The following is a 19,561-nucleotide window of genomic DNA, read 5'->3' as shown; positions in this document are numbered from 1 at the left end:
AACTATCTCTTTGAGCCCTCCTTGGCTCTACATTTGATATGGAGCCAATAATCTTTCAGACAGTTCTCTTGTGCAGACTCTATTTTGAAATAGCATAAAAATATTTCTCTTGAACATCTCTCAAAATGTCACTTTTACCTGATCTAAAGAAGCAGATTTTAATTATCTGTTTGTGTAAAAGTTATATCATATATGAAATGTTCACATTTATCATATTAACACAGCCCTGACATTACCGCTCTCTGTGGATACCGCCATGGTCTGGTAACTAATTTCTGCAGATCTAGACCAGGTGCTGACTAACTTCAGTGTCTCCTTTCTGCAGTGTAGGTGGCTGATACATTTCATATGATTTTATACAGATTTCATGACAGTAGTATATCTGAACCTCAGTTGAGCACTAAATATTCTTTCATCTCAAGACCATGCAGTACAGCAGACTAATCTGACAGCACACACATCTAGCAGGGTCTCTGGAAGCAGTCCAGCTGCTCTGAAGCAGGAGCACAGGATTGGGCCCTTGGGCTCTCTAGAAGTGCAACACTGGAGACAGAGGAGTAAGAAATGGCAAGTCCAGTGGCGTTGCAAGCACATGAACCTACACCTTCAAAGTTCTCTAGGCCCATATTAATTCCTAGACTTTAATTAATTCCTGGTACAATTACACAAAGTACCATAATACCTGTACTTGCAGGTGCCAATTTTCTGTTCTGTTTTTCCTTTTGATGTATCTGTGCATTACACAGACTCTGCTCTGAACATGGGAAATAATCTTTGCTTTGAAGACTCTGAAGTTGGTTCTTCAACTCCAACTGGAATTGCACACTTTTATCTCTCAAATATTTCAAACCTTTATGATTATATTAAAACTTTATTGATGCAAAGATGCACAGAAAGCAGCTGTTCCTATCTTTAAGGACACAAAATTATCATATTTGGGTAGCATCAAACCCACTTACTCTTTTCCTACCAAGGACTACAGGGATTGTGCCCAAGGGTAAGTCTGTCAACTAATTTCTCATAAAAATTCAGATTCTAAACACCTGCTCTAAGAATTTTTTGTTTGCTTTAGCTTTTTGCTGCTTTATTTGTGAGTGTGTTTTTAAACTATATATATCTGTATTCCTTTTAAAACATATGTTTAATTTACCAGATGATTTATTACCTTCTAGTATATCACAGGTAATGTCTTAGATGCTGCATTTTGAATGTAAACCCATCATTATTTTTTAATTATAAAACACACTTCATAGTTGTCTTATGTTGGAAAAACACCTATTGTGATTCAAAATGTGCAGCAGGTAAGAATGAAACTAATAGCTTGCTCCCTCCTCTCCTTCTACTCCAAAAGGTGCTGGCAAGTGTTTATGGTTACACAGGATCTATTTAAACAATGGCCAAAGTCACCATGCTTTTTTTTGTTTCGTGGTGGGTTTTTTTGGTTTTTTTTAACATTACATATATTTTTCACTAACAGTATGACAAATAGTATAATGAGCTACAGCACTAGTTTCTTGCCACTATTTCATTGCCACATTTTCAAATGAGTAAACTATATAAAAACTTTCCTCAAGACATGAAATCTTTTTGTTCAAGCATGCAAGAAATACAGAAATCATTCTAGGGCTGAATTAGGCCCAGTGCACAAATTCCTACCTTGTACCCAGTTCTCACCATGATTAAATGCAGAGTAAACGCACTGACTGCAGTGATGTGCCCAAGGATCAAAGAGATCAGAATCAAATCAACTTTGTCTGATTGTTTCTTCTGAAGAATTTCTATCTCCTCTCTAGAAAGCCCCAAAAACTTTAGAAATCTGAAAAAAAAACCCCACTATTAAAGCATTGTGTTCAAACCTTTAAGTAACAAAAGAGGGAGAAAAAGAACAGCATTTCACCATGGATACTATTGATTGAAACCATTTAAATACCATCTGAAATGTCACTGACATTTACAACTACTTTTCTTTTAAAAAAAAAAGAAAAGAAATTACACATGTTGACAAGTAAATAACATGAGATTGCTGATCTTGGCAGCTGTCATCTAGACATGCCAATAAATTATTCATATCAGCTTGTTTTATTGTTTTGCCCCTTACAAATGGCACAGCACAGATCAAAACAGAGAGATGTTCAGAAATAAGGAGTTGTGTTATCAGGACTTCTTCACTGGAGGGGACGGGTCCAAGCATGAGAACGTGGTTCAGGGTCCACCCTGGGACTGGGACAGCCCTTGGATCCCGCACAGGCTGGGATGACTCTCTCAGCCTGTGGCCTTTGCACCCCCTGGCCAGTCCCACTCTTCCCCTTTGCAGCAGCGGGGCTCGAGCCCCACAGCCACCACCTCCATCCTGCCTGGCGTTAGGCTACAGAGGAGTGGGACCTTTCAAAGCCTCGCTTGCTGCAAGCTCTCTTGTAAGAGAAGTAAAAAACACAACTACAGTTGGTATTACACGTCTGCCTATGAAGAATCATCCTTCCTCCCCAGGGCAGCATCCTCAGGACCAACACAGCAGTCGCAATAAGCTGGTTAAGCACGTTAGGCCCCCCAGGGTTCTCAGGCTCCCGGGATGTCCCTTGGAAGCAAGAAATCAAAGCAGAGAGATGCTCCATGGATGGTCATGCTGAGTGCACACCAGCCAGGAGCATCCTACCACTTGTGGGCAGCTCCGTGGATTTTACAAACCTTTATACCAACTGGCATCACAGAGCGGTAGCAAATGTAGGGAAAAAATAACCCACATGATGTCAATGTGTCAAAAAACCATAGAGGAAAAAGCGTATATTTTTAAGATGGCTTAAATGTCTCCAGGACTAACGAGACCACCAAAGACCACTAGAATGATAAACTATAACCTGCTCAAACCAAACCCATGCTTATTATATTTCTATTACCAATGCCGAATGCTTTGCTGACAATATATTGATCTTCAGTCACGCTTTTGAGAAATTTATTACATCATTTCACGAAAATTACAAAGTTAAGGTAATAGAGTATTATATTTTTCTCTGAAAAGCCAGAAAATTTCCCTGCTTATAAGGAAATATATATCAGCTGTGGCAAATATTAAAATCATACTTTATAAGTATTTTGGCGTTTGAAGTCTTACCACTACATGAAATATAGGTAATTTTTCTTCTTTAAGATCAATAAAAGGTCTGTTTTCAAAATGACTTCATATTGATTGAAGGGTCAAAAATGCCCCAGGTATTGATTGTCTGCATATAATCACATTTTGCTCAGTAAGTTAACCTCGTCTACAAGTGAAATGAAAAGACATCCACTATATCACTTAAGCAAAATATTTTCATTGTATTTGAAAAATTCCTTCCATCAGTCACCAGTGTCTCATTGACAATTTTTTTTTTTTTTTTTTTTTTTTTTGAAACCTCAGGAAGTAGATTTACATAGAGTGAACAGCCAGGACAAGCTTGGCCTTACTGTATGTTACAGAACAGATGATGAAGACGACATGGGTATTTATGTGAGTGAGGTAAGATTGAGCTGATTTCCATAAGATACAATTTGTCTTTTAAACTGCAGCATTGGACATTTGAGACATTTGTCTCTGTTTGTACCATTTTCGAAAAACAGCCAGAATGCAGTAATTGGAAGAAATCTAATTATTTTTCCTTTTCTCTGAGCTGAGTGAAATCCTGCATCCACTGAAGTCAGGCTTTGTTATATTAACATCTAGTGTTCATTCTTCCCCTAACACAGTCTCAGCATTTAATTTCAGATTACATTTTCAAAGTATTTTTAATATATTCCTCCTTTAATTTTTGTCCTCAATTATTCCAGAAACAATATAAATGGAAAAAAAAAACCCACACATTTTTATTTGTAAAGATTTGGGGCCCATTTGTCTCTCTTGGCCCCCTTTCACGAAATAAGTAGCATTTTATATGTGATCTTTTTATCGTGCAGATCTATTTCAAATTTGTAGCAGCAGTTTGGGAAAAGAAACTCATAACTAAATCTAAAATCTTCCATTAAAATGCATCACTTAACACATAATCCTTCCTGTTCTATATGCAAAAACTGGTTCTAATCAGAGCACTCTGTTGTAAAGCAAAATGTTAAATTATGTGGTAACTCGATATCATGCAAACATGATAAACCTACATTCTCTGAAGACACATCTCAGGCATAAATGTTTTGGGTTTGACTTGATCATTTTAATTTGCATTTCACTTTATCTCACATAAGCAAGGAAGAGTCCTGTAATCACTAAGCGAGACGTAACAACCACAGATACAGCAGCAATGACACCCAGGCCTACAGTATCAGTCATATTACCAATACTGGGTTTACAATGGGAGGTAAATACTGAATCCCTTATTTTGTAGATTGATCCAAACAGTATTGCTGCAAAAGATGGTCGACTCCGAGAAGGGGATCGCATTATTCAGGTACGTAAGCGGTTGAAAGTCTGCTAACACACTATAATCTGCTGCAGTGTCTTTATTTCAGTATAATTCTTACAAACCATTCCCTTCAGACTGCTATTCATATGCTTCCTTTTAACTTTCTGAGGATATTTCCCTTTCCTCTGCTGTATCTCAGACAGATTTTGATAGTCCTGGCCAGGTAAAGCCCTATATTGGCCCTACTCTGCAGATGTCAGCAGATGTCACATGTTTCCAGCACATATTCTGATACACTTCCACTTTTTTAAGTCTTTGTTCTACTACAGAAACCCTCCATTTGGCCTAAGTAATTATTCCTCTTTGCAGACCCTCTTGGGGCAGCCCTGTTTATTCACGGGGATGTTAGTACGTGTTCAGCAGGCTGAACACCTGGTGCTGTGTGCTGGAATGAGTTGTCTTCCAAGTGCAACAATCCTCCACCACAGGGGCTTTGTCAGAAGTGGTCTGTCATCTGAACAGATAGAGGTAGAGGTCCACATCCCGTTCAGTCTCTGGGAGCAGCATCCACAGCCTCACCTCTCCCACACAAGGATGTTCCTGTTCCTTTCCACCCACCAGAGCTGATGTTATAATTCTGCTCCTGACCAACTCTTCTTCTCATAACACGACTCCACATGTCACATGTAGCAGTGTGGAACAGCTTCACATGTCCAAACCAACACACTTGCCCAACACTTACCTGAACAACACAGCTGTAGATGTGAACATGGACTGTGCCTGGCCTGCACTGAGATCTATCCAGCCATGCACTTCTGGAGAGCTCATCTCAGCAGCACTTAATTAGCTCTATGAAAAGATTTCATTGTATTGCTTTTTCCTTTAAAGATCAATGGCATAGAGGTACAGAACCGAGAAGAAGCTGTGGCACTTCTCACCAGTGAAGAGAGCAAGAATATCTCCTTACTTGTGGCAAGACCAGAAATTCAGGTACTGTAGCAACAACAAAAGAACCCTCCCGAGTCTTAATTAAAAGAATTGCTGTTTTGTAGAAAGCAGTTCTTTTGAAGAACTTCAACCTGCCTAAATCTACCAAATACACCTAAAACCATATTACACACTTTGACTGGACATTTATATGGTCTAAAATAATGGAATTCAGCAGTCACAGTACCTATATATATATTTTATATTAAAGTTCAATTTATAAGATGTTTGGTGATTTATATATGCTGCAATGCTATTATAAACATCAGTGGAAGGTATTATGGATGGTTTCAAGCCATAGCTTTGAAGAACATACTGAACTCTAATTCCTACAGCTATTGATTATTCATTCATTAAAACACCTATTATTTAGTCCTTTATACACCATCTCTTAATGTAGTTAAATACTGTCCAGAAGCATCCTCAGCTGTAATAAAAGGTTGAACCAGATCCCTTTGTAGAGCAGGGATTAGCACAACAAAGGTGTTGAACAAACAGCCATGAGCACTATTGTTTGATCTGTCTCTGCTCCTCCTGCTGGGAGAGCAACCCTTGCCAAGGCACCTGGAGACACAGGGTCAGGCTCATGACTGTCCTCTTAGCCTCGCTGTTTCTGATCTTTCCCTCGGGAATATAATTGAGGCTGGGAGTAAAAAAGTCTTACAGACCCCTAGCAAGCATTCTTCTCTCTGGCCCTTGATGCTGCCTCGCCAGTGGTGTGTTCAAGCTTTGGGCTCCAGAGTAATTTTATACATCCTAATCAAGTCATGCACAAATCAAAACAGCCCCAGGTCTTCGAAGTATTTCCATGGATGAAAAGGCTGGTTTTGTTTCATATATAAAGGGCTGTTGAAGATAAAACCATGCTGCTGGGGATGGAGGCAGCTGTGGGGGGAGGTAGGAAAGTCAATACCCACACACTTCACACGAGATGTGTGCTCCTTCCCAGGACACAGCAGCACTGTCACAGGAAGGAATCTCCTAAGATTTCCCGATCACTTTCCACAAAGAAGGAACATAAATTATGTCAGTCTTCATTCTTTTGACAACATTTGGTTTGCTTTTCCCCTCCCTTTTCACATAGCTGGATGAAGGATGGATGGATGATGACAGAAATGATTTTCTGGATGACTTGCACATGGACATGTTAGAGGAACAGCACCACCAGGCAATGCAATTTACTGCCAGCATGCTTCAGCAGGTACTGCCTTTCTGTTGTGCACTAGTGTCAAAACTTCACATTGCACTCAATATTCCAGTACTGAGCTTGACTGAATACACTTAGTGTCTTGAATGACGATCAAGGCAAAAGGACTTTCTGTAAAATCAAACTTCATCTCGGGGACTAAAATGTATTAAAATGTTACCTTTTTTACTTTGCCCCTTACAACAACATAATCACAGTTCTTAGAAATCCACCGTTCTGGCTGTGGTCACCGGGAGAAGTACAAGCTCGGCATATGGTAGATATAGCAGGCAGAGAGCTAACGTATAAAATTTTCTTTTTGATACACATGCACATACTGAAAACATCCTGACTCCTGAAACCTTAAAATCCAAATGAAGAACTCTGGCAAATGACTGAAATAAGGTCTATATATGGAGAGAAAGGCAAAGAAAAAGTTTTTACATAGCAAAGTTTACGCAGGGCCACAGATTTGGGCCTGTACTGCCCATTGTTCTGCCATGATTAATGCAATCATGCAAGTTCATGAACATTTTTTGAACTTTTGTCTAGAGTTTTTTTTCCTAGAGTTTTGTAAAACTCTGCGTCCTCTGGGGCATCCACATTTTTTGAAGAGACATATTCTCACTACAGCACCATAGTAGAACTGGATACATTTGTGCACCTAAGTGGGAAAAGAAGCATTTTGAAAACGTGGCTTCTACCATTGCTGCTATATAACTGAAAAGCAGACCTCAGGTTCTCCTGAAAAGGACATCCACAGCCAGCTGTGGTTTTGGTGACCGTGTCTATGAGTTCTTAATAATATTCTTTCCCTACAAGACAAAGATGCAGAAAGTGTAACAAGTGACAGATTACAAAAACTATTAAAAAATAAATACCCTGAAATATTTTATGCTCTTGCATTAATTTCTCTTTCTGTCTTTTCATTTTTGCTGTTAGAAGAAGCATGAGGAGGATGGAGGTACCACAGATACAGCCACTATTTTGTCTAACCAGCACGAGAAGGACAGTGGCGTGGGGCGCACAGACGACAGCACTCGCAACGATGAGAGCTCTGAGCAGGAAAACAACGTGGATGATCACACCACCTCCTCCAACACTTTAGGGAGTCAGAAGAAGCTGACGTACAGTCATGACACCCTAGGAAGTGGCGATATGCAGTTCAGCAACGAGTCGTTTATCTCTGCCGACTGCACAGACGTCGACTTCCTTGGCATCCCCATAGACGAATGCGAGCGATTCCGGGAACTGCTGGAACTGAAGTGCCAGGTGAAGTCTGCCAACCCTTACAGTCTGTATTATCATAACAGCACTCTGGATATGAGCAAAAGTGACCAAGAAAGCGTTGACAGAGAGCTGGAGATGTTGAATGAGGAGCTGCGCAATATTGAGCTAGAGTGCCTGAATATTGTGAGAGCTCATAAAATGCAGCAGCTGAAAGATCAGTACCGGGAGCCCTGGATGCTACATAACAGTGGATTCCGCAACTATAACACAAGCATCGATGTTCGCAGGCACGAGCTCTCAGACATTACAGAGCTCCCTGAGAAGTCTGACAAGGATAGCTCGAGTGCATATAACACAGGCGAAAGCTGCCGAAGCACACCACTCACGCTGGAGATTTCCCCTGACAATTCGCTGCGCAGAACTGCAGAAGGCATTAACTGTCAAGGTAATGAGGGGGCAGTGGCATATAACGTCTCCCAAAAGAATTTATTTGCTAGCTCAGAAAGTCATGAATCCAGCTCTGGTAAATGCCCTGCCTCTGCTAAAGATCCTGACCTTGGCAAGCAGCTGGAAAGCAAGGAGAGAAAAGCTAGTGATGGGAGCAAAAGCCCTACTCATGGTCAAAAACCTTCTGGATCCTACGCCTCCCCGTACCATCACTCTCCATATAAGCATGCTCATATCCCTGCCCACGCCCAGCACTATCAAAGCTACATGCAGCTGATCCAACAGAAATCAGCGGTGGAGTATGCACAGAGTCAAATGAGTCTGGTGAGTATGTGCAAAGACTTTAATTCAAGCCAGAGTGAACCGAGGATGGAGTGGAAAGTCAAGGTCAGAAGCGATGGGACCCGCTACATTACAAAGAGGCCAGTCAGGGACAGGCTGCTGAGAGAACGTGCTATAAAGATTAAGGAGGAGCGCAGTGGTATGACTACCGATGATGATGCCATAAGTGAAATGAAGATGGGCCGTTACTGGAGCAAGGAAGAGCGGAAGCAGCATTTAGTGAAAGCGAAGGAGCAGAGGAGGCGGCGTGAGTTTATGATGCAGAGCAGGTTAGATTGCTTAAAGGAACAGCAAGGTGCAGAAGAAAAGAAAGAGATGAATATCATTGAACTGAGCCACAAAAAAATGATGAAGAAGAGAAATAAAAAAATATTTGACAATTGGATGACAATCCAAGAACTGCTAACCCATGGAACAAAGTCACCAGATGGCACACGGGTGTACAATTCCTTCCTGTCAGTGACTACTGTATAATCGCCATTGCTAAATTATGTACATAAAACACTACCAATGGGGTAGAAATCAATGCCTCGTTCAATGTGGCAAGATTTTTGTATATAAGATAAAGTCATCGAGTTTATAGTTCAAATACTGAACTCTACAACTGTGGGTGCCAGGATCTCCATTATGAAGTGGAGAGGAAGCTTGCCCATCTCCTTCAAAGGCAATATTAGCAGTGCTTTTTGGAATACTGATTGTACTTTTTTACTTGTTACCTTTTACATGAAGTGTTTAAATATCAGAAATGTATTAACCATACTTACACAGGTAATTTGCTTAAACTATATTCATATTAAAAGGTACCCATGCTTTTCTTTACCTAAAAAAAAAAAATGCAAAAAACCCACAAGAGCAACTGCACATATGTATTTTTCCCATATTTTGTGGTATTTTTTTGCTGTTGTTCACTTCTACACAGAGTGCTGTTTATCAGTATTTAGCTCAAGGTTTAAACTCAGAACTAGAGTCATTCTCTTGTAATATTTAACAGTTATCAAACAGCAGTTTTTAGAGTTATGCTCAACACTTAAACATTTTTCTTTTTAAGGTTTCTGAAGAAAGTATATAGGTTTCATCTGAAAAGCCTGAAGCAAAGTACACTATACTGCAGCTTTAAAGGATTTTAAAGCATGTTTGCAAATGTTGCAACCTATTGAAAAAATGTGCATGTACAGCTAATTTGTTTATATAAGACAGTTTGTGGAATTTGAAAAGCCCATGGTAGTAACTGTTTGCTATATAGATTTGAATGTATTGAATTATAAAAGCAGTTTCATGAAATCATCATTAGCTACAAACGTTAACAAGTAAAATGAAGTAAAATAAATTATTGTTTTCTATTTCAAACTATTTTAAATTCTTTTGACTCCCTTCTGGTTTCACCACACAGAGTATTCTTTCCTCAAGCATAGCTCCTGTGCTGCAGAAATGCCTGGACAGCCTGCCAGAGTCAAACCCAACCAAATAATCTGCATTCTGACTCTGGGGGAATTTGGATTGAGGTTTTCTTGAGGAAATAGGTAAGAGAGAAGTACAAGGAATATCAAGAGTAGAATAAAGCAATGCAAATCTTCAGCTCACAAGGCATGTAAGATGACCTCTAAATGAGAAAAAAATAGGACTTCTACTCTCCTGTTTTGCTTTTTTTTGTGGTTTCTTAGTGGTATATAAGACCCACCAACAAAGTGGGTTAGCATTAAAAACAGACAATACATAAATTAAAGCAAATATATAAATTAAAAGATATGGTGAAAAAGACAAAAGCTAAATGTCAGAGGTATCATTCCTTTTCTTGTTTTCTAATTCTAATTAAAAATTCATATATAATTTGGAATATTCTGATGGATTAAGTAATGTAGACTCATTATAAATAGCTCCCAGATTCTCCATCCCATTTCCTTTGCCCCCACAGAAAACTTGCTCCCAAACCCTTCTAAGTTTTTGTTCTGGACTTTTTCATCATAACTATACAGAGCAAAAATTATAATCTTAATGGTAAAAGTGAAGAGTTGGAAGGGGTGACATTAACATCATCTCAGTGCCTGTTTTGTCTATTAATCGACAGAGTTGTTCAGGACTTTTTTCTACTCGCTGTGTGGATTAACACTGAATTAGCATTGAATGTATGTCTACCATATTCCACAATAAAATCTTTCAGATACCTGAAAATGCAACTTCAGCCCATGTAAATTGTCACTACCCTTTGAAATCCAGCACTTACATCAATAAGCCTCTGCAAATTTATCTTCAAACGATACTTTCCTTGGGGATAAAGTACTAGTCCTACTGTAGTCTATGAAAGATTTGCTATTGACTTTGTTAGAGCCAGATTTCACCTGACATACTAGCAGCCAATATCATCACGAGTGGTACAGTAGGAAAAATAATGATTTTTCACAACGCACGGCCTTCAACATGCTTGCAATTTCCATCTCAAATCTGCTTTACTCTGAGTTTGTTCTCTCTTCATCCCAGTTACAGGTGTGAGAGCTGTAGGAAAATACTGCCTCTCCTAAAGTTCAGAAATTCAGATGCACAGGCAGAGCTATAATTAGTGTGGAATCACAATCCTTAAACCAGGCATGAAAAGACAGTTAATCCATCTTTAGTCTACCTGGAAATACTAGAGCAAGATTTGAAGTGCTGTAATAAGGAGGAACTATCATCAAGGTATTCCTCAAAAATAGGCTCCTTTGGAATAACTTCACAGGTAATGGTTCCATTAGATATCAGTTGTATAAATGCTGAGCATTGTATGCACGTGTGTAACAGCAGAAACTTATTTGGGAATTCAAGTGTGATGTGTAGAAATTACACCAAAGCATCAACAGTATAAAATTTACATTCTTTAAGATGTTGAATAAAATTATTGGCCAAGAATTATTCTCAAACCTTTGAATTTTTCCTCACTAAACATTTGTTATTTCAGTCAGTTAAAAATCACCTCTCTCCTTTAGTATTATGATTTCGTTAACTAGTATCAGTTCACAGAATCCATCAGGTATCCTGGAAATCGGGGCAAAAGAAGATGGAAAATGTGCAGTTTGCAAAGCCTTCTCACTTATCTTATCACACACCGTTTTTCATTGCCTTATCAAAGTATATAATGTGGTGTTGAAAAGGGAGATTTTAGGTCTTTTTATTGCTTGCAAGGAAACATTGGAAATTACCATAATGTTAGTCCAAACCTGACCTCATTACAGTGAAATGAATCAGACTAGAAAGCAGCCTTTGATGCCCAAGAGGAAATATTTCATCCAACAGCTTTTCTAAAAATTGCATTATAGTACATAGCCCAGTGCTTAAAAGATAACAACTGAAATTGTTGTTCTAGTTGCCTACAGGACATCTCATGCAAGAAATCTCCATGCAACAGTGGAGATTGTGTCTCCTGTCTCACTGCAGGCTTTGCCTGAAACCCAGTGCTCCCCACCAACTGCTGCACACCCTGCAGAGTGACAGAGCCATCTTTGCCGCAGGGCCCTGTCCCACAGCAAGATGCTGGCTCATCGGGTGAGTTGACCCTGGCTGGACACTCAACTTCAAGCCCAGTTACTCAGACTCCTGCAGGGATCGGCACTGGGGGGTGTGCTCCTTCCACTGATGAGGCTCATTCCAAGTGGTTTTTGAAGTTCATTTAAACCTGGAAGGAGCTAAAAGGAGCATTGCTCACCTGAAAGTATAAATCTTCATTTCCATCCTCCTTTTCCCATCCTCAGCCCCTTTACTGAGCGTAATCTCAAGCTTGAGTGATAACTGATCCCAAAATAGTACATACACAGGAAGAGATCCTAAGTACACAAAGGGGGAACAAGCAACTGCCAAGCAGCCTGAGAGGTTTTACCAGACCCCACGTGCGCAGCTCCCCAGGAGCTCTCATGCAGCCGTTACTCCTTCCTACTGCCCCACACCCCATCTCTGCTTCTGCCCTGGTAGCAGTGCAACACAGTCACAGACTAACACCTCAGTCCCCATCCTTTGCCAACATGTGCACTTTTGGTAAACCAGAGATGTCAGTGGGATGCCCTGGATGCAGGTTGGTGCAGAATTTGGCTTGATTCTTTGCAATGAAAATAGGCTCTGTGTCAAACCGGAGTCAGTTTCCCTAAATTGCAGAACATCTCCCAGATGTAAGATCTATAAAAATGTAAAATACTTACTTGCGAATAGGGTTTAAATCAGCGTGGAATCACCCAGTTTAGATGTGCACCAAAATGGGAAAGCCCTGAACCAAACCTAACAGCATTTTTTTGTAAATTAAAAGAAGAGAACTTGCACATTAGGGATGGCAAATAAAATGAGGTAAGACTACATATTGCCTAGGGACTACTGGTTGGAGAACTAATTAGGATTATAAACTGAAAGTATGTAAATTAACCAAATATAATTATCTGCTAGTGGCCTTTGGAAATAGGTTACAGGATACTTGTTAGCAAAATTGCTCAAATGCCTGGAAGCCATACAAAGCAAGCCATAAGCAATTTAAACTCCTCTTTTTGTTTTATTTTCAATTGTTTTTTAAAGCAGTTGTTGTATTAAGGATTTATTGGAACATAAACTAATTAGAGAGAAAACTCAAAAACCAAGAGTAAGACAGAAACTGTCACAGCAGATGCTGTGCCTCCATCCCAAGGCCCCTGGTTTTATTAAATGTAAATTCTTTAACGTGACAAAATAGCAAAGATTCTGCTTGGGCTTTCATCCCAGCAGCTTCACTGCTCCATCAGAACAGCTTCTGTGAGCTTCCAGCCAGAGTTAATCTGGAAGAGTGGTGGCTTTCTTGCACGAGTCCATCTTCTCAGCTATACTGGGTTTAGAAAGTTTCATTCACTAGTCAAATGCAACCATGCTGAATTAACATCCCTTTCCTCTTAAGCATCTGTCATGACACAAAGTAGTACTAGATTCAGGGGCTTCTGTGGGGAAATCTCACTCCCAGTCCATGTCATCGGAAACACAAGATTGGCCACTGGAGAGACTGATGGTAGTTGAGACAGTGGTGTATATTATACATTGAAAAAAATAAAGGGGAGTCACATATAAAGGTTAGCTGGGCTGATTCTCATGCTCAAGCATGAGGACTTTAATACAGAGGTCTGACACAAAGCCCACTTGTGTGATCTGAAAACCTCCAAGCAATCTCAGAGGATTTGAAAACGGACTATTAACTTACGTAGTTAATTATCCTAAACTGTACAAATAAAGGATATGAAGGGCCATCACAGCTTTGTGTATCAGAGCACAACTTGATTTTCTGCTTCTAACCACATCTCCCAACATACCTTCTAATGGTCACTGCTTAAAAAGAAAAAAGTTAATTGCCTTGCAGCCCTACTAATCTACTGCCACGCCAAGCTGTACCCCTTCAGAAGGTACATGAGATCTGTGTCAGAGCTCATACTGCAAAATAAATTATGCAACAATTTCTGTTGCAGGACTGATCATAAACTAGGTTCACAAGTTCGCATGCACTGCTCAGAAGTGTTCTTGTGTCAACTCCTCCTCTCAGTTGGGTCCTAAACCTTCTTGCTGGAATCCTAAAATGGCCAAAACATTAGAAACATCCTAATTTCTGTAGCATAAAAAGATGCAATTGCCTACTCTGAAGGTAGAAAACAAAACCAAAATTAATTAAAAAGCAAAATGTCTGCTCTACTGGATTCAATGTACCAGTTTTGAATTTTGGGAATTAAAACTTCATCCGAGTTCTGTTACCTAAATTAGTAAATCAACATCATGGATTTAAGAGCATAATTACAATGCTCTTTACTGATCAAGTCCAGAATAGAAACAAAGTTCTACCACTTTTCTACTAAAAACTGCGTCCTCTTCTGAGACACGGACTGAATAGGCAACTAGTGTTTTAATTTACAAAAATATAATGCCTATCTTATAAAAATCAGTGTAGCTCCACTGAAGTCAAAGCCCAAATAAAAATCTGGGCTAGTATTCTTACCTTTTCCTTCTGCACAAAATAAAAGTAATTTTTAAAAGATAACTACGTTTCTCCAAGATCTTCTTCAAGCACCTCTATGAAAAATCAAGTTAAAGCAAGCCCAAACAGCCCATACCTATCTCTCTCAGCAGATGATAATTGGCCTTAGGTCACGCGCTTCTCGCACCCTGCTCCCATCTCCTTTCTGGGAAAAATGAGTCAGTTTAGTCAGAAAGGGACTAGAAACAATAATCCCCACAGTTTTCAGCTGGGTCTGGGCCCAGCTATGACTAGGGATCAATTACATACGCAGGAAATTACATATGTAACGCACACACAAAAAAAGGCCAAGTCTGGCTCTGCTTATATATTTTGATTTTGTGTTTGATTCTTAAGGACAAAAAAAGGACCTAGTCCATCTCACATATGGTATGATAAGCACATCATATTTCATGTTAAATTATAAATCTGTTGTGTTAGGACTACAAAAATCCCCAAAGGACTGGAAATGTCTTTATTTCCACAGCATAAAAAGATTAAATGGCTTGCTCTGCAACCCAGGTAGGAGATTCTATTATAAAATACAACCCGAAAGAGCAGCACTTGCTCAGAAACAAGGGGTCAAAATCAAAATGCTGACAAGTCCTAAACTGCAAAAGTGTAAACGGGCATGATAGTTTGGGTGGCTGGGTCATGGACCGCTCAGTCTGGCCAGGACAGAACACTTGGTCTGTCCTTTCACATAATTTTGCCAGGGAGGAACTTTAAAGGTAATTTCTTTGACAATCCATCCTTTTTATGTTAAGCAAGTGCAGGACCATGCAACAGGGAGCCCCATTAACTGAGAATAAGAACTTCTCTGTAAAAGTGAACTTTTGGTGACCTTCACTCAAAGAAAATACTTTATCATATTGGAGTGCGGGCCTCCCAGGTGTCACGGCAAGGCTCGGACCGGGTGGGCTTCCATTGTCCCTGTTAGGAGAGCCAGCTTTGATTTTCGTTAATCCATCCTTCGGCTTAGCTGGGCTTTGTTAGCTTAGAATGCCATAAACAAAGACTCCTCAAAAGGCAAATCCAGCTAGAATTGTTTAATAAAAGTAATTCAAAAGGCTGCAAATTGAAGGCACCCAAGGTTTGTCAAGTTTCTACTCAGCTCCAGTTAAATGTAAGCGTCCAACTTTTACTAGTCCTTAGGTCTCAAGGTGGCAACCACAATAAAAGCAGTAAGGTCACATTTCCACAAGAAACACAACTCAGTTATGCCATAAGGTCCAGCAAGCACCGATGCCAAATGTGACAAAAAACAAAGCCAATTTTACAAAGCTATTCCAGAAAACGCTTCTCTGCTCTACTGCATTTAAACTCTCATTCAGAGAAACTCCACAGGCTTCCTCCACAAACTGAACTCAAGGCAGAGGCAAGCACTACATGGTTGGTAATGAACTGATGAGCTTTTTCAGTATTTCCATTCCAAAGTCATCAAAAACTCTAGTAAGGAAAGGCTGACCCTTTCTATATATACAGCCACACAGCTTTCTCCTACATGTCAGTGTTTTTCAATGAGGCTAAAAGTTTTTTGCTTCATTTATTCTTTCCAAGAGTCTTTGTAGACATCTCTCTGTGCATTTGTATTACAGAATAATTGAGGCTGGAATAAATCTCTGGAGATCATCTAGCCCCATCCACCACTCAAACACAGCATTATCAAGGACTGCTAAACACAACAAACAAATAAGGTGCCACAGAATGCAGATTTAAGGCAAAGCCCACAGGCGCAATGAAGCAGACAGTGAAAAGGGGGGTTGATAGTTTCAACACAAGCTCTGCTTTTCTTCTCCACAAGCATTTTTTGACAGACATACCCTTTGTGTCCTTGTCCTGCAAGGCTTTGCATTAAGGACCCTAAGTACCAGCTCTCCTAACGCAAACAATGGCACGGTCTCAGGTTATAGAAAGGTGAGGTCAAGAAGCAGGAACAAGGCTCTAGCATCACACTGCAAAACTGTTGTGCCACAGCCCTAAATGTGGTCAGGCACGAGAGGAAAAGCAGTTGTGCAAGGCTTGCACTTGACACACAAGACTTGGCAGATGGTTTTGTATTTATCCCCTTAAAATATCTGCACTGGAAGCAGCACACATACCACACACCCAGAGGACAGAGGAGGTTACGTGCCTTCAGGCGTGCGCACAACAGTATTGTTCTTTGAATTATTCAGGCTGGAGAAAAAAGTCACATTATTAAGAAAAAGTAATAACCACCACAACACATCTGCATGTATTTGTGAGTCACACATGTGCCAACCCTTCTCCTTCCTGAGTCCTAGTACAGTTTCTAAGTCTTTTGCCTAAGCATAAACAGCACCAGCCCCTCCGTGGAAGCTTCATGTGACTTTATGGGAGAAGGAGCAGACCTTGCGGAAGAAGAGTAGCTTTGCTCATCAACATTAACAGCTTATATATCAAACACTCACACACAAATGAGAAACAAAACCAAAGCTAGAAAACCCTTTCACCATGTTTTACAGTAATGTAGCATGTGTAGTTTTCAAAACTAAGTCAGAATAAATGTGGCAATTTCGGTTGCCTGCATGTGGCTGTTGATGAGTGCAGAGAAATATTTCCAAATTAAATGGATGAACATCCATGTGGCTAAAGTAGTACAAATAGGACCAGGCACAGCTGGTACTTTGTCTCCTAACATGGAGATTAGTGCTGTCAGCAGGGGCACATGAGCCCAAAATGCAGTAATTCTGCTAAATAACAAGTGCCTGCCAAAGGGCTTGTATATTCCCAGCACAGCTTTAAACCTCAAGTCATCACCAACATCTGAGACAACAAGGTTGCCTTAAAAAGGCAGTTCAGATTTTCATTCTCTCTACTGGCGGAGGAGGAGACCTGCTTCCAACTCAGTTTACTCATGTGCCAACCCACAAACAGCAGCAATGGACCCCAGCAAAGTACCTCGTAATACTGTCCTTTTTACTTTAACTACGCCAACAACCCCTCAAACATCTCTCACTTTCCTGTTTGATCAGTTCAGGTAACAACAATCTTTTGTTAAAAACAGGAACCCAACTTGCATTTACAAGGTCAGTGACCAAGCACATCACTCATCTGAAAAAGTCCTAAAAATTTTTTTTAAATCCATTTGGACCAAATTAAGAATCTTCACTCCAACGATGCTCACAAATGCAGCCAGTGCTTTCAGACATAAGTGAATACTCTTTGAAGACTGATATATCAGGTAGACTCCATGTGCTTCTGGTCCTCAGGTACAAAAATGATTGTGGCAAGCAAAAGGGAATGATCTATGCCCAGGCACAGGTACCCTATTCTTCTCCTTTGCAGAGTAGAATTGCTCCAAAGCAATTTATGCTTGATGAAGCTAAGGGATTAGAAATGAGCACCCACAGTGAAAAGAGAACATTACAAAAGGCAGCAACTGCAAGCCTTTCACAGGCTCTATATTTTAGCTTGTGATTCTTCCTCATCTTGAGTCAATCTGAAGTTTGTCCTCTCTCAGGAGTTGGCAGTCTTGTGGGAGGTCTTACTGCAAAAAGGCAAATCTTCAGGATTGTCGGCTAGCGGTCAGATGTCAAGAGGAATTCTGCCAGAACAGGAGGTGACCAGCTAAAAAAACACTGGCATTAAATAAAGCAGCTGTAGTTTTCTCTTTCAGCCAACAATCGCAGTGCTCTGGTCACTGCCTGCTCCTCCCTGCACAACCAAACTTCTCCTTCGTGCACATGGCCACAAAAGTATGCGTGTTTAAACACTGACATAAAGGCCCTTACTCATAGAGGCCACCAGGCACATGGAAACACTACACTGGGTTACTCGCAAGGCCACAACACGTTCCACCCTTTCAGTGACTTCTTGTGAATTCAGAAAGGAGCAAGAAGGGACCTGCTGACACATCAGACCCTCACGCATACCACCAACACGTGCCAGGACACACAGTGAGGTGTTTCATCTGTCCTCTGAGATGTTCCCAGTCTCTTTCAAAGCAAATGTTGTCCTCTGTGTGGTACTGAAAGACAAATTCTGCAGCAACACCAGTGGTGAGAACAGGAAAAGAAGAATGGGATGCCAAAGCGCAGCAGCAGGACAAACCTCTCTCCAGCAGCTGCGTATCACACCACTGTTCTGAGGACCCTTCCGAATGGGTGAATCCAGTTATGGCTCTCATCTTGCTCAGTGTAAAGGTCACATCCTAACGGGGTGAAAAGTGGGCTGAGGTTAAGATAAGGGATAGAAGATGAGAAACTCAGCCACTGTCACTGAAGCTGGGAAGGGTTCCTGAATGAAAGCAGTCACACAGACACTTAAACATGCAGGAGAGCAGCCACAAACAGAACATCCTCCCTGGCTCAGAGGGGGCTGCAGCCAGGAGGGCAATCTTGGGGCAGGTATTGTTTCGTACACTCACTCAAAAACCCCGATGCAGTGGAACTTGCTTTGCTTAACAAGCCAAAGCCCAGGCACACAGGGGACAGAACCTGGCTGAGCAAGGATTTAAGCCAGATCCATACCCCAAGCAAGTCCACTCCCCATAGGATCACTGTACAGTTTCCCTCCACCCAAATAACATTTAACTTTTTGTATAAAAGAAGCCTAGCTGCACAGAGTACTGACAGCAGTATGTGCCTGGGGTGCCTCATTGAGAACCTGAGTTTCACATCTCAGCCCTCCCAGGCTATTCATAGCTACTTTTCCCCATCTCCCTTCAGCTAGGAAGTCATTCTTGAAACTTTAAACAGAGTGAAAGCTAAAGATAACTGTACCTCCCACCCCCCCAAAAAGTTTCAGTTTTGAAGAACAGGCATTTTACAAGAGAAGAATATTTTGTTGAAAAATCCTGTTCGCTTCAGTACACACGATACAGATACATACAAATACACTTGCATGGATCTGAACTCAGAGTGTCTGTTCTCACCCACCACTGGCATAGGAACCTAACAAGTTTCAGAGGGCAGTTATTAGAAGAGAAGGTGAAGCATTCAGCCTCTACCCTCACATCTTCCTGAGGTTACAGCCATTATTTACTACATCACAACAATTTTTGTT

General features: G+C 40.6%; 1 protein-coding gene across 2 annotated transcripts in view; it reads left to right on the top strand.

The window, feature by feature from the left end:
* Positions 1–11,439, top strand: part of PDZRN3 (PDZ domain containing ring finger 3) — a 35,642-nt gene extending 24,203 nt beyond the window's left edge. For both annotated transcript variants that reach the window (XM_074836050.1, XM_074836049.1), the window contains exons 4-8: positions 3,395–3,493; positions 4,350–4,412; positions 5,256–5,357; positions 6,439–6,555; positions 7,483–11,439. In XM_074836050.1, the coding sequence (XP_074692151.1) occupies positions 3,395–3,493; positions 4,350–4,412; positions 5,256–5,357; positions 6,439–6,555; positions 7,483–9,033 (1,932 nt within the window). In that variant the 3' untranslated portion in view covers positions 9,034–11,439. The remainder of the gene's footprint in view (positions 1–3,394; positions 3,494–4,349; positions 4,413–5,255; positions 5,358–6,438; positions 6,556–7,482) is intronic.
* The last annotated feature ends 8,122 nt before the right edge of the window (positions 11,440–19,561 follow it).

The sequence above is a fragment of the Strix aluco genome, chromosome 11 (assembly GCF_031877795.1).
Source record: "Strix aluco isolate bStrAlu1 chromosome 11, bStrAlu1.hap1, whole genome shotgun sequence".
Taxonomy (NCBI): domain Eukaryota; kingdom Metazoa; phylum Chordata; class Aves; order Strigiformes; family Strigidae; genus Strix; species Strix aluco.
This window is presented reverse-complemented; position numbering and strand designations above follow the sequence as displayed.